General features: G+C 40.4%; 1 protein-coding gene across 1 annotated transcript; it reads left to right on the forward strand.

The window, feature by feature from the left end:
- The first annotated feature begins 13,139 nt into the window (after nt 1-13,139).
- On the forward strand, nt 13,140-13,475 carry SERTM1 (serine rich and transmembrane domain containing 1). Its single transcript, XM_044283971.1, has one exon. The coding sequence runs from the start codon at nt 13,140-13,142 to the stop codon at nt 13,473-13,475; it is 336 nt and encodes a 111-aa protein (XP_044139906.1).
- The last annotated feature ends 3,609 nt before the right edge of the window (nt 13,476-17,084 follow it).

Genomic DNA, 17,084 nt, shown 5'->3' on the forward strand with positions numbered 1-17,084 from the left:
TCATGGCAGCAGGAGGGAAAGAGGGAGCCCGGCGGCCGTGCCCGTGGGTAGGGGCAGCTGCGCCAGCACGGACCGCTGGGCTAACACAGCACAGAATTATGGATCTAAAAATCAGAAGATGATAAATGATGGATGTGCAGTTTAACTCAACCAGGTGCAGCAATTTTCAATTTTTTGGTCTACGTTTTTGGGTCCTTACCTTCCTGAAGCGATAACTTTTAGATTTTTCTGTACACGTAGCTGGGCCTGTTTCTTGGAGGACAAGTTGTAATTTCTGATGGCACCATTTAACGTTGCATACAAGCTACAAGGAAGCTGTAAAAAATGTGGAATCATAAAAAAAAACTGTTATGCTAGTGTTTTATAGGTTTTATTTTTACAGCATTTCATTCTGTGGGATAGTATGATCAAAGCAATACCAAATTTAGTTAGTCTTTATATTTTTAATATTTTTATTGTGTTATCATGCTTTTCAAAAAATAAAAACTTCAAAAAACATTTTTTATATTTAGTTTTAGCCCCCTATGGGATTTTAACATACATGCAGTCGTCTGGTCTCTCCTACCATAGACTGCAGTGATTAACCATTTCTATCTATTAGAGAATAAGTGCTATCCTGTGGTTGGAATTGATAGGAACTTTGCTATGGCAGGCTTCAGAACCTTCAGAAGGTCCCAGGCTGCCATAGCAACCAGATAGCACCTGCAATCTTGGCAAAAGGAAGCTGTTCGGTCACTGAGAAAGCCGGGAAAGCTCCCAGTAATGTGCTGCCGAAATCCCAGCAGACCCAATGGTACTTATCAGTGTGGCAACTGCGTTGCTTGCAAAGCTATCTGGATAAGTACAAAATTCAAGAGCTCTTCCACAGGACATGAATATTCCATCAAGTCCTTCATTAATTGCAGGACAGTTGGAGTGGTTTACTTAGCCACCTGTATCTGTGGTATACAATATACAGGCAAAACGAAACGTGAATTTAGGAGACGTGTTGGTGAGCATCTCCTAAAAATCTAAAATTCTGGAGATACCCCTGTGGCACAACATGTGGCCACTTGCCATCCTGGCAATTTGGATTATTTTAAATTCCAAGGAATAGAACATGTCAGGCCACCACCCAGGGGAGGTGACATCGACACGCTGCTGCTTAAAAAAGAGGCACAGTGGATATTCACCCTCAACAGTGAAACCCAGTGGCCTAAACGATGCAATTTCGTTTGCCTGTTTTATTGAATGACCTCCAGTAGCTGACTTCACTCTCCATTATGTCATGGAATCATTTATATGAGATGATATATTGGGGTATGATACTGCTGTTTCCCTTGAGATCTTTTATATCCTATATAAATATTTGACTTATCTATCTGGATATTCTGGTGCTCATCCTTTCTACATTTCCTTCTCAGCATAATTGCCACTTTTTTTGTCACTTAATATGGGAGGTATGTATCTATCCTCCTTTAATAACTAATAGTTACAAGAAGTGTGTACTTTCTAGCTATGTATCTTGTTGCTAGTGATGTCCCCTATATATGTGAAATTGAAGCAATCGTCACAGACCTTGTATTATTCCTCCCTCCTGCTACAGTATATGATGCAATGAAGGGAGAAGGCATCCGTCATCAATCTCACCCCCTCCCCTATAGGTGATGCTTGTGGGTGGGTGGAGCCAGGACGTTTCAAGCCTTTGATTGATGACAGGATGGAGTGCGCGTCATCCGGCTGCGACGGGAGGATTGGTGCGCAGTCGGATGACGTGTTCTGTTCCGGATTGGGCATCTGGTGAGTTGGCTTCATAGATGGGAGGTGCTTCCTCCATTTAAACAAGTCCGCGCTACGCGCGGGTTACGGCCACATTGCCGAAGGCTCTCTGCTGCACGCACGTCATCAGTAGCGTGCAGCATACTTTCTGCTAAAATGATCCTGAGCTCCCTGTCAACCGCTATACCCAGTGTGAGGGGAGAACATCCAGCGGTGACAGTGGACTTGGTGATTGCTTAGTACTGCATGCACGACATCAGTTGCATGCAGCATGTTTACAGTCAGATGTTGCGAAGTTCCCTGTTGCTCTGTGGTACACCCAGTGTGAGGGGGTGATATGTAGTGACAGCAGTGGACTTATTAACCTGCTCCTGATGAACCAACAAATAAGTTGAACAAGAGAAACGCGTCGAGCAATTTATTTCTGTTAACACAGCTACAGGCTGACTTTGCTGACTATAGGAGCCTAGTGGTTTGTTCCTGTGCATAAACGACCGGTTGAGGGTTGGTCTATCCTATTAGTGTTACCTGACATTGAGTGGTGTGCAGTGTCTCCCTGTCATCAGGAGACCTGTCACATTACACACTGTTTTAATCAGGTACATTTGTCTGGATGTCCTTTTCCCCTATGCTGGTAGACGAACCACACTATACATTATTTACTCTTTTTTCATTGGAGTTCTAGTGGTAGGGGTGATTGTAGGGATCAGCATCATCAGTCTGAGATATCCCCTTCTACCCCACCAAGCCTAATTTGTTGCAGAGATTTTTAATAGATAATATAATAAAACTGTTTTTAGCGTACTTTATTTAGGCAGTAAAAAAAAAGCCGAAATCCCATAGTCACAATTGACCATGGTATCTGAAGGACTAAAAGTCAGTGATTAGAGTTATCTCCAATCACAGATTCTTCCACTGGGTGTATACTGTGTAAAACCGAGGAGTTCAGCAGGAACCATCTCCAGTGCATGTACGGCAGATGTCAGGAATGAACTAAATGGTGTCTGTCACTGGGAAATTCACTGTTAAACCAGGTTCAATGCCTTGTTGAGCTCACTCAGGTGAATGTACTGATACCTTTCACTTAGTGATCTGTTGCTTCATTCTGGAGAAAGGGTACTTTTAATTCATATGCAAATTAGCAGTTAAGTGCACCCAGGGTGGACCCAAGCCACTCTGTGCACCCTTGCTCCTCCTGCTTCCTCTGCCAGGCCCTTCCTTCTTCTTGAATGAAAGCGTTTTAGGTTCCTGAATAGTCATTTCACCTGGCCCTGTCAATCAAGAAAGAGAGGAAGGGCTTTTAGAGGAAGCAGAAGGAGCAGGGTAGAGAGAGGCTTGGGCCCGCGCTTGGTGCACTTAACTGCTCATTTGTATATGGACTAAAAGTATTCTTTCTCCAGAATTAAACAGATCACTAAGTGAAAGGTATCATTACATTTAGCTGAGCGAGCCCTTCGTTTAGCAGTGAATGTTCTGGTGGCAGACACCCTTTAAATATTTAAAAATGTAAAAGCAAGACCAGCTTGAGTGTCCCTCATCTTTGGCTAGGTAATTGTTATATGCCTTTATTGTAGAGGCAGGGCCGGGCTAGGCGAGGGTAGGTGCTCACCTAGGACACACGCGCACAGCATAAACATTATTGCAGTTTTCACTGTGGCCACTGAGCCCCATAATGTTTTATTTCTCTTACAATATAGTGACAAAGATAATGTATAAAAATAAATACAGGTCCTTCTCAAAAAATTAGCATACTGTGATAAAGTTCATTATTTTCTGTAATGTACTGATAAACATTAGACTTTCATATATTTTAGATTCATTACACACCAACTGAAGTAGTTCAAGCCTTTTATTGTTTTAATATTGATGATTTTGGCATACAGCTCATGAAAACCCAAAATTCCTATCTCAAAAAATTAGCATATCATGTAAAGGTTCTCTAAACAAGCTATTAACCTAATCATCTGAATCAACTAATTAACTCTAAACACCTGCAAAAGATTCCTGAGGCTTTTAAAAACTCCCAGCCTGGTTCATTACTCAAAACCGCAATCATGGGTAAGACTGCCGACCTGACTGCTGTCCAGAAGGCCATCATTGACACCCTCAAGCAAGAGGGTAAGACACAGAAAGAAATTTCTGAACGAATAGGCTGTTCCCAGAGTGCTGTATCAAGGCACCTCAGTGGGAAGTCTGTGGGAAGGAAAAAGTGTGGCAGAAAACGCTGCACAACGAGAAGAGGTGACCGGACCCTGAGGAAGATTGTGGAGAAGGACCGATTCCAGACCTTGGGGGACCTGCGGAAGCAGTGGACTGAGTCTGGAGTAGAAACATCCAGAGCCACCGTGTACAGGCGTGTGCAGGAAATGGGCTACAGGTGCCGCATTCCCCAGGTCAAGCCACTTTTGAACCAGAAACAGCGGCAGAAGCACCTGACCTGGGCTACAGAGAAGCAGCACTGGACTGTTGCATGTCATTCGGAAATCAAGGTGCCAGAGTCTGGAGGAAGTCTGGGGAGAGGGAAATGCCAAAATGCCTGAAGTCCAGTGTCAAGTACCCACAGTCAGTGATGGTCTGGGGTGCCATGTTAGCTGCTGGTGTTGGTCCACTGTGTTTTATCAAGGGCAGGGTCAATGCAGCTAGCTATCAGGAGATTTTGGAGCACTTCATGCTTCCATCTGCTGAAAAGCTTTATGGAGATGAAGATTTCATTTTTCAACATGACCTGGCACCTGCTCACAGTGCCGAAACCACTGGTAAATGGTTTACTGACCATGGTATTACTGTGCTCAATTGGCCTGCCAACTCTCCTAACCTGAACCCCATAGAGAATCTGTGGGATATTGGGAAGAGAAAGTTGAGAGACGCAAGACCCAACACTCTGGATGAGCTTAAGGCCGCTATCGAAGCATCCTGGGCCTCCATAACACCTCAGCAGTGCCACAGGCTGATTGCCTCCATGCCACGCCGCATTGAAGCAGTCATTTCTGCAAAAGGATTCCCGACCAAGTATTGAGTGCATAACTGAACATAATTATTTGAAGGTTGACTTTTTTTTGTATTAAAAACACTTTTCTTTTATTGGTCGGATGAAATATGCTAATTTTTTTAGATAGGAAATTTGTGTTTTCATGAGCTGTATGCCAAAATCATCAATATTAAAACAATAAAAGGCTTGAACTACTTCAGTTGGTGTGTAATGAATCTAAAATATATGAAAGTCTAATGTTTATCAGTACATTACAGAAAATAATGAACTTTATCACAATATGCTAATTTTTTTAGAAGGACCTGTATACATATATCTTAACATATTGCCGACCTAGGACGAGAATGCTCATCCTAACTGTCCGGTACTTAACGCACTAGGACGAGCATTCTTGTCCTAGGGTTAACCGGCTGCCCCACACGCACTGCCGAGATCTGCCGGGACCCTGCTGTATCTGCCAGCATCGGTGAAAACACTGATGCCGGCGGATTAACCCCCTGTATGCTGTGGTAACACTGACTGCGGCATACAGGGGATTTTCGGCAGCTTGTAAATCCCCATCGGGTCCCCGTGCTGCGGTGACGGGGACCAGATGGTTGCTATGGCAGACCCGATGTCTTGAACAGGCATCAGGACTGCCAGCTAAGGAAGCCCAGGAGATACAGCCCCAGGGCTGGGTCTCTTGGCAACTGTTAGGCCCCTTTCGCACAGGCAAGAATTCTGTGCGGGTTCAATGCGTAAGGTGAAGAGAGAAGCCGGGCTGTGCGAACAAATGGATTGAGGTGAGTTTAATTTATTAATTTTTTTAACCCCTCCATCACTATTTTACTTAGCATTCTGTATTAAGGATGCTATTATTGTCCCTTATAACAATGTTATAAGGGAAAATAATAAAATCTACAGAACACATAACCCAAACCCAAACCCAAACTTCTGTGAAGAAGTTTGGGTCTGGGTACCAAACATGCAGATTTTTCTCACTCGCGTGCAAAACACATTAAAAAGATTTTGCACTCGCGGGGAAAAAATCATGCATTTTCCCGCAGCACACCTGCATCTGTTCCCGCATGTCACCCGCAACGCCCGTGTGAACACAGCCTTAGCGTCTTACAGTGTAAGACACTGACAGTTCAATACAGCACAATATAAATGCATTGTGCTGCATTGAAACGGGGATCAGACCCTGAAATGTTGAAGTCCCATAGTGGGACAAAAAAAAAAAGAAGTGAAAAAAGACGCAAAAAAAATTAAGCTTTACAAAAAATTTTAACTTTCAAGTAAAAAAAAGTGCCCTTTTCCCAAAATAAGGAAAAAAAATTGTAAAAAATTAGGTATCACCGCATTCGTAACACCCTGCTCTAATAAAATATCACATGACCTAACCCCTCAGATGAACACAGTAAAAAAATTATAAATAAAAACAGTGTCAAAGCCGTTTTACAAAAAGTGTAATATCACAAAAAGTGTAATAGCAAGCGATGAAAAAGTCATATGCACCCCAAAATAGTACCAATCAAACCATCATCTCACCCCACAAAAATACCCTACCTAAGACAATCACCCCAAAAAAAAAAAAAAAAAAAAAAAACTATGGCTCTTAGACTATGGAGACACTAAAACATGATTTTTTTTGTTTCAAAAATGATATTGTGTAAAACTTAAATAAATAAAAAAAGTATATATTATGTATTGCCTAATCTGTAACGACCTGCTCTAAAAAAAGTATCACATGACCTAACCCCTCAGGCGAACACCGTAATTTTTTTAAATAAAAACGGTGTAAAAAAAGCCATTTTGTCACCTTAGATCACAAAAAGTGTACTACCAAGAGATCAAAAAGTCATACGCACCCCAAAATCATACCAATCAAACCATCATCTCATCCCGCAAAAAATGAGACCCTACATAAGACATTCGCCACAAAAAAATACTAAAAACTATGGCTTTAAGAATATGGAGACACAACATTTTTATTTTTTAAAAAATACTTTATTATGTAAAACTGAAATAAACAACCCAAAATAATATTTGTCATATTTGGTATTGTCGCATCTGTAGCAACCTGCTCTATAAAAATACCACATAATCTAACCTGTCAGATGAACATTGTAAATAACAAAAAATACAAAACAGTGCCAAAACAGCTATTTTTTGTTACCTTGCCTCACAAAAAGTGCAAAATAGAGCAACCAAAAATCATATGTACCCTAAAATAGTACCAATAAAACTGCCACCTTATCCCGTAGTTTCCAAAATGGGGTCTTTTTTGGGAGTTTTTATACTCTAAGGGTGCATCAGGGGGTCTTCAAATGTGACATTGCAGCTTAAAATTATTCCAGTGAAATCTGCTTTCCAAAAACCATATGGCTTTTCTTTCCTTCTGCGCCCTGCCATGTGCCAGTACAGCAGTTTACGACCCCACATGTGGTGTTTCTGTAAACTACAGAATCAGGACAATAAATATTGAGTTTTGTTTGGCTGTTAACCCTTACTTTGTTACCGGAAAAAGTGGATTAAAATGGAAAATCTGCCAAAAAAGTGAAATTCAGAAATTTCATCTCCATTTTCCATTAATTCTTGTGGAACATCTAAAGGGTTAACAAAGTTTGTCAAATCAGTTTTGAATACCTTGAGGGGTGTAGTTTCTAACATGGGGTAATTTTTGGGTGGTTTCTACTATGTAAGCCTCACAAAGTGACTTCAGACCTGAACTGGTCCTTAAAAAGTGGGTTTTGGAAATTTGCCTCTAAAGATTTGCCTCTGGAAAGATTTGCCTCTAAACTTCTAAGCCTTCTGATGTCCCCAAAAAATAAAATGGAATTCATAAAATGATCCAAACATGAAGTAGACATATGGGGAATGTAAATAATAACAATTTTTGGAGTTATTACTATATATTATAAAAGTAGAGAATTTGACATTAGAATTTTTCCACATTTTGGGCAAATTTTGTATTTTTTTATATATAAAAAGTAAAAAATTTTTTACTCAATTTTGCCACTGTCATGAAGTACAATATGTGACAAGAAAACAAGATAAAAATGAACCCCTGCAAAACGGGCACTCCACATAACGGAATTTTTCAAGCCCACCCCTGGGAATAGAAAATTCTAACCCGAGGGTGTAGGGGAGGACAACACCAGAAAAATAAAACCAGTATAAAAAAAGAAAAAAGGGATAGAAAAATTGACCAGATACCAACAGTGAAAAATTTTAATTTGTCGACATATAAACTCACTAAACCAGAGGATAACCTTTTACAAAAGGGACTTTCCTTTTGTACACACAATAATATTAACCCCTTTGAATATCTAGATATACAGAAATTTAGAAAAAATCTGACCATAAAGAGACACTTCGAACATGAAAATACCAAGAAAAAAGACAATACTATGGATACAGGCACGGAAGAAACACAAATATATAAACACCAAAAAATGCACCCTAGATCAAGTTTTTTTCCGGTACATAGCCAAGGACACTTTATACCCACTTTCTTTGACCTGATATCAGCAGATTTGAAGAAAATCAACCTAAAAGGTAATCCGAAAAGATCCCATACCAATGGAAATTTAACTCACCGAGAAATATGTGCCATGAAAAGTCTCAAAAACAATGAGAATATAAAAATACGTCCGGCAGATAAGGAAGGGGGAATAGTAGTACAAAATCTAGAAGACTACGAAAGCGAATCCCAAAATATCCTCAATAACACCGAATATTACCGTGTAATACCAGAGAACCCTTTTCCAGATGTAGTAAAGAGGCTAATAAACCTAATAAAAAATGCCTATGAAAAACAATACATAAAAAAGAAAAAAAAAATCTCATACCAAAAGCTCCATCTAACCCTTATTTTTACCACTTACCGAAAATACATAAAAATACTGAGAAACCCCCAGGAAGGCCCATTGTGTCAAATACAAACTCAGCAACAAGCAATTTATCACATTATCTCCTTTCTTCATCCCTACGTTCAAAAATTACCAAGCTATCTACATGACTCCAGACAACTAATTCAAGAAATATAACGTGGGAAGACACATATGCACTACTCACTATGGATGTGACCGCACTATATTCAAACATCCAACACAATTTAGGCATTGAGTGCGTGGAAACCACATTACGTAATGACATCACCCTCAAGTCACCACAAATTCAATTCCTAGTGGACAGTCTGCACTTCGTCCTAGAGAACAATTTCTTTATTTACAATGGCACTATATACCACTAATGCCGGGGGACCGTGATGGGTATGAAAGTGGCACCAGTCTTTGCAAATATATTTATGGGCCACTTTGAAAATGCACATATCTACAATAATCCACACACATATAAACATATTGTCTACTACAAAAGGTATATAGATGATATCTTTATCATTTGGGATGGGGACGAGTGCTCAGCATTAAAATTCTGTGAGGAACTTAATGACACAAATTGGGGGATTACATTCACCCCTAATTACAAAAAAATACAATACTCTCGTAACAAAAAAACGTATTTTAAACAGGTGGACACCAACAGTTACATACACTACAAAAGTTTTCACCACACAAAATGGCTTCAAAATGTTCCATACAGTCAATATAAACGTATAAGATGGAATTGCACAGAGGACACAGATTTTGCGGAGCAAGCAAAAATTATACAAAAAAGGTTCACTGACAAAGGCTATCCAAGGGAAGGGATAAAAAATGAATACCAAAGGAGCGCAAAAATTACACAAAGAGAATGCTTAACAAGTATAGCCAAAGAAGAAAATACAGTAACAGGAAAATACCTAAAACATTTGAATCTAACTACACAATATAACACTTCAAATAAAGCTATACGCGCAATTTTGGCAAAACACTGGCACATTCTAAGATGTGATCCCTATCTCGAAAAATATCTTCCTGAGAAACCTGTGATTATCTACAGAAGAGCGCCCACAATAAGAAACACTTTAGCTCCCAGCAAGCTGAAAAAACACATAAAAACCCCGAAGAAAACCACAAAAGAGCCAGCGGGCAGCTTCAAATGTAGGGCAAGACATTGCCTCTGCTGCAATATGATCACACATAATAGAAAAACCTTTAGTTCAACAAAAAACGGTGCCACCTTTACAATAAAACACCAAAAGCAGCTATGTGATATATTAAATAGAATGTGAATGCGGGCTCCAGTACGTAGGCCGCACGACACAAGCATTGCACTGTAGAGTCAATCAACACAGACACAATATACGAAAACTACTGTATGCCCAAAACATAGCATTTCACAGCACTGTGCAACTACACGAGAAAAAAACAAACACACACAAAAAATCACACCTATCGACTATGTACCAGTCAGATAATCCATATAATAGATTCAGTAACCTCCAGAGAAGAGAGGTATATTGGATCTATCAATTGGATACCCTGACCCCACATGGACTAAATGAGATGAGTGAGACTGTACTGTAACTTACGATATTGAATAAGACCGGATATGCTGACTGTTGGGTAGATCTAACATGTAACCCATACAACTTGAAGAAAAATACAGAGAATACTGAAAAATAAAATAATAAATAAATTACTGATACACTACTATAAGGAAAGTCAGAATTCCATTTAGATATAAGGCCTGTCCCCCCCCCCCCCCCAGACTAATATTAGAACTAAAAGAGTACAAAAATAAAATAGAACACGACAAACAGAAATAAAACAAAAACGGACATAAGAATATAGTCATATACACCATACCCAAAGAGCTTAGTCTCCGAACCTCTAAAACAATTTAAATGTCCCGTGTGCCTATAGCACGATAATGACCAAGCATTTACACTGGGTTGGACGATGCCTTCGATGTATCTCTGGATATATATACACATATACAGTATATATATATATATATATGTATATATAGGAAACCATAAGAAAAAAAATGTTTGCACTCTCAAACACTTTTTTCACTCCTGTGGTCGCAATGTTTTCAGCTTATTCACAGAGTCTCTGTGTTGAGTGAACTTGTGTTTCAAGTTTGGCATACAAGCTTCAGGTTATCTAAGAATTTAATTATGGATTCCGCTACCACGGACCATAAGGGTCCATTCACATGTCCGCAAATGTTTTGTGGTCCGCAAATTTAATATCCGCAAAACCCAGACACCAGCCATGTGCGTTCCGCATTTTGCACATGGCCAGCACTATGATAGAAATGCCTATTCTTGTCCTTGGCTGCGGACAAGAATAGGACATGCTCTCTTTTTTTTGCAGGGTGGGGGAAGGGGGGGCGGCATTGGGCAGCTGCCACAGCAGAGCAGCTGCCCAATGGATAGCCCCTGCCATACAGCGGTCCATAAGGACCATGGCATGGAAGGGGTTATGTCTGCAGTTTGAAGCAGACTGTCAGCTGTATGTTACAGCTGACAGAAAAGGTCAAACTACATTTTTTCCAGAAGAGTAAAAATACTACTCTTAACAATTTTGAGGAGTATTTTTAGCTGAGGAGGAGTAGAAATTTTGCGGTAATTCATATATATAATGCATAGGCCCACATAACGTTATGAGGCTGATATTTCTGCAGGGAAACCATTGCTAGTCTCCCATGCGGAAAAAAAATTAGACAATTTTACATCATACACTAAATGTAAGACCACTGCTGCCATACACAGCGCCCACCTGACGCTGCCATACACAGGATTCACCTGACTCTGCCATACACTGCGCCCACCTGATGCTGCCATACACTGCGCCCACCTGACGCTGCCATACACAGGATTCACCTGACTCTGCCATACACTGCGCCCACCTGATGCTGCCATACACTGCGCCCACCTGACGCTGCCATACACAGGGCCCACCTGACGCTGCCATACACAGGGCCCACCTGACGCTGCCATACACAGGGCCCACCTGACACTACTATGTATATTCATACATACACAGCTCTACCACATGCCCATTACACAGATAGTTTACTATATACACATTGCACACACAGCTCTGCTACATCTCCATTACACAGATACAACTACTGTGTGCACATTACACACAGAAAACTATACGATAGACTGGTTACACTGACATAGCCCTGCTTTATGCACACCTTCCATACATAAAGTACCTCTGCTTTCTCCACCAGCACAGTCCTACAGTGAGCCTGTGTTCGCCTAACTTTTCCCACACACATGGCTGATCACATGACTGTGACATCACCACAGGTCCTGTAACCACAATGTAGTGTTTAGTCCGGACTCCGGAGCTGCTCCTAGTGAGAGAGATGTCCGTGAGGGGCGGGGCTTCTTGGGAGAGGGGCAGGGCTTCACGTGTGTCGGACCTGGCAGCTTCTGATACAGTGCTCCTGACTAGAAAAAGACCATGCGTAAAAAATACCCATGAGTCTTTTTCCAGGGAGTAAAATGGCCTGAACAGTCTGCACTGCTCTGCCATCCTGGAGGAGGAGGGAGAGGGAGACAGTGCGCGCTACTGTGTGCACACAGAAGGAGTTACAGAAAATCCATCAGATGAGGAAGCACAGCAGGCTGTAGAACAAAAAAACGAAAAAAGATAGATAAATAGAACCAATTGGAGAAATGATTTTGTCCACAAAATAAATGAATTAGTGTAAAAAAATATATATATTTTTACAAAGGTGTCCATATCCTTTGAGCTTTTGGCTTGTTTGAAAACTGTGATATTCAGTCATTTAATTTAGATAGTGTCAAGGAAGATTTGACCACCAAAATGTATTTAACCTTTTCCTGTATTTGTATGTAACAGTACATGAAGTTATATGGATGTAACACTACATCCAATATAGCAAGCGGTCGTATCGTTACATCCATTATAGGGGTTGTCCCATTACATCAACGTATCACCTTTCCGCAGGATAATTGTCTGATCATCATCAGAGGTCTGACCATTGGGGCCCCAGCTTAACATAAAAATGAGGGCCCATGTTTCTGTTTGAATGAAGCAGCAGAAATCCATGAGCACTGAAGCTCCATTCAGCTGAATGGGACTGCCAGAGATAGCTGATAGGTTGTACTTAGCTCTATGCCAGTCTAATACAGCTTAATGGAGCAGGGGACATGAATACATATCAGCTGCTCCATTCAAACGGGGGAAACACAGGCCTAACTCTCATGACCGGCAGGGGCCTCAGCAGTCAGACCCACCGATCAGCTGTTGTAATGGGACAACCCTTTTAAGATGGCTATACAAATTAGTAACTTTTACTTTGTATCTTTGAATGAATATCCTAGAAAACTGAAATGACTTTGAATTATCTATTTCAGACTGACCTTCTGAAGATTGAATACATTTCAAAGAAAGGATATTACTAGTAGTCATCCAAGATGTCATAAACTGATCCCATAATAGATCTTCAGAAAGACCACCACATTGCTCATGCCAAAATGTCAGGCCTTGGTCCTTCAGTTGCTTTACCAGAAGAAGCGGGGAATGGAACTTTTTTGGAGCTGTTCCCTACATCTCTTTCAACGTCAGTGGATTCCATCTCATCAGCAACACCCAACCGCTTATCAAACGTTTATGTCTATGTGTCCATCTTTCTGAGCCTCTTGGCTTTTCTTCTCTTGCTGCTGATTATTGCTCTTCAGAGACTTAAAAATATTATCTCCTCCACATCATCTTACCCAGAATACACCAGTGATGCGGGGAGCTCCTTTACTAATCTCGAAGTTTGTAGTATATCTTCCCAGAGGTCTTCTTTTTCTAACCTTTCTTCCTAGGAAGAGATCAAAGGGAATTGCTAAAGACAAGAAACCTGGAGATACTGCATGTGACACCTTTGAAACTGAGTAGACATCCCCTATTCTGTTTGAAATCATGCTGCTTTTTAACTCAATTTTGCTTTTGTTATTTATCTGTTTCATCTGCTTTGTGCCCAATTTCGGTCTACTTGAATGTTCTACTTGTTAAATAATCTTAAAAAGGAAAATGTAGTCCCTCTAATCAGGACGCTCGCAGAGATCAAAGCCGGTTATAGTATAGAGCCCTTAAACTAAACACCATCCTGAGCCTTTCACAGCTACGCAGAATGGGCTGCATACTGTACACGGCTGATTCTTCTCATAATATTTCAATATCTGGAACTAGAAAACTTTTGAATTATGGACAGGTTGTAAATACATGTACATTACAGAACTGGTTATCGGCACCACATTAGAAACCTCCATCGTACTGATAAATGTATTGATAATAAATATTACAGAACAGAGGTGATGACTGAATATATTATGGTTATTGTACAATAGGCATCCTGTATGAATTAACCAATTATAGGCTCAAGCAGAGGCATATTCATAGTACTGACCTCTTCATATGGAGCAGAGGGACCTTCTGGGCCTTCCGAGGGCCCAGGTGAAACAGACATCTAGGCATTTATGTTTTGTTGCTTATAAAGCGTCAACATATTTCGGAGCACTGTGGTTATCATTCACATCAGTTCCAATGGGTATCACAAAATAATTTCCCTATTTCAGACAGATCTACTCACTAAGTACAGTTCCATAGTAACTACACTCATTCCCAATCATTGCCCCATGTAAACATGCCACAAATTATTATCTGACAAATTTGCTAACCTCAATGGCTGGGTGATTATATTTTTTTATGTGGCACTATAAATCGTCGCTTGCTGGTAATACATCACCCTGGGTAAACAGTATGGAGATGAATGCTCCATTAAAGGTGTTCAGCTCTGAACCCGGACATTTCCCTATTTTCACCCAGGCTGCCCCTCTGACATGAACATCGGAGCATTTCATGCTCCAATGCTCTTCCTTGCCATGCTCTGAATCTCGCAGGGCAAGGACTTTTTCTGGAGATCCGGTGACGTACCGGGCTCTCCATGGATGAACTAGGTGGAAGGCTTCCGCCTAGCAGTGAGCCCAGTGACGTCACCAGCACTAATGGGCAGGCTTTAGCGCTACCTGTAAAATGGCTAGGGCAGCACTAGATCTCGCACCTCAGTGCCGGTGATGTCACCGAGAACACTGTTAGGTGGAAGCCTCCACCTAGCATTGAAAACTGTGAACAAAAAATCCCTTGCCCTGTGTGTTACAGCGCAAGGCAAGTCTTGACAACCACAGGCGAATCTAAATTCCACTCGGTCATGAAGGGAATAAAGAAAACAAGAGGGATGGGGGGCGCACAATAGGATAGTACGTTCAATACAAAATGAATTGATTGAAAGATAAAAAGGTGCTCACCTTTTAGGGTTGTGCTAGAAATAGAGACAATTGTAGACTTATAAACATATAGACCCTTAAGATCCAGGAATGCAGCCGCAGAAGGATTTCTTTGGGATCGGATGCCCAATCCCCCAAAAGGTGCTTGTAGGAAAGGAAGTTCTGGTCAGGCGCTAAATCACTGGTTTAGGTAGGTCTCTATAGCTGAATCTTCTTTATTTCATAAAGAACATAAGAACAACGCGTTTCGGGGCTCAAAATGTCCCCTTCGTCAGGTTCATAGGTAATCACCTGATGAAGGGGACATTTTGAGCCCCGAAATGCGTTGTTCTCTGTACATAGGTTATTTATGAAATAAAGAGGATTCAGCTATAGAGACCTGCCTAAACCAGTGATTTTGCGCCTGACCAGAACTTCCTTTCCTACAGCGCAAGGCAAGGGAGAGCATCAGAGCATTAAATGCTCCGATGCTCATGTCAGGGGGGCTGCCGGGGTAAAAATGGGGATATGTGTGGGTTCAGCTCTGAACCCAGACAACACCTCTAACAGTCATTCGCCCCCACACTCATGATGATTGGTGCATGTAAGCAGTACTTAATGAGTTCCAATCAACAATCTTTTTAAGTGTTGGAGTAAACAGGAGTAACCAGAGGAAACCTACCCGAACTTAACACCTTCCATACACGGCCAGTTTTCACCTTCCTAAAACAGCCTATTTTTGCAAATCTGATATGTGTCCCTTTATGTGATAATATTTTTGGAATGCTTACTTGTCCTGGCGATTCTGAGATTGATTTCATGACCCATCATACTTCATGTTAGTGATAAATTTCAGTCAATATATTTTACCCTTATTTCTGAAAAATCTAAAATTTGGAAAAATCTGCAATATTTTTTAATTTGTCTGATTTTAAGATAGCGATTCCTCACAAAATATTTATACAAATTAGTAACTTTAGTAGTAACTCGGCTGGGAAACAGCGGAGCATGACGGCGCTTGCTGTTTCAGTAACTCCCATTGCATTGCATGAGAGCTATGGAAACATCGTACCACATCAAGCCAAATGTCTACTTTACGTAGGTATCATTTTGTAAATGTCACTGTATTATTTTAGGATGTTAGAAGAGTTGGAATTTTAGAAGCAACTTTTAAAATTTTCAAGAAAATTTCAAAAACCCACTTTTTAAGGATCAATTCAGTTTTGAAGCGACTTTGATGGACTTACATATTAGAAACCAAACCACCAATTAAAGACCCCATTTTATAAATGACAGCCCTCAAATTATTTAAAACTAGCTTTTGAAACTTTGTTAATTCTTTACTTCCACAAAAATTTAAGTGAACTGGAGGTAAAAAAAAATTAAAAATTGTCCAGATTTTCCATTGTAATAAATTGTTGGAGAGGGTTAACAGCAAAGCAACCTGAATACTTACAGTATTACCTTGATTTTGCAGTTTACAGAAACACTCCATTGGGGGTCATAACCTGCTGTTTGGGCACATGGCAGGAGTAGAATGGTTTTCAGGCACTATGTTGCACTTGAAGAGACACCTACAGTAGAAACACTCCAGAAGTATATTCAAGGAAATTTCTGCAGGGTGTAGTGAGTGCTTTGACCCAAAAAGTATTTTATACAGTAGAATTTAGGACAGCTGGCTGTGAAAATGAAAAATGTCATTTCTTTCAATAAAATGTTGCCTTAGCCCCAAATTCTTCATTCTCTCAAGGGGTAAATGGAGAAAAACCACTAGACAATTTGTTATGCCTTTTTACCGGAATACGGTAACACCCCATATGTAGTCGCATTTGAAGAGACCCTGAGGTACCTCTACAGTAGAAACAGACAAAAAGTGAGCATATTTTGGAAACTACACATCTACAAGGAATATCTTTAGGCATGTAGTGAGCGCTTTGACCCAATGGGTGTTTCATAGAATTTAGAGACACTTGGCTTTGAAAATTAAAATAAAAATTTTATTTCTTCCAATAAAATGTTGATTTAGGCCCAAATTTTCTCACTTTTACAACTGGTAACAAGAGAAAAAGCACGCAACAATTCATTATTCATTTTCTCCTAAATACCCCATATGTGGTGGTAAATTTCTGTATGGGCACATGGCAGGGCTCAGAAAGGAAGAAGCACCAT

Source organism: Bufo gargarizans, chromosome 3 (assembly GCF_014858855.1).
Source record: "Bufo gargarizans isolate SCDJY-AF-19 chromosome 3, ASM1485885v1, whole genome shotgun sequence".
Classification (NCBI taxonomy): Eukaryota; Metazoa; Chordata; class Amphibia; order Anura; family Bufonidae; genus Bufo; species Bufo gargarizans.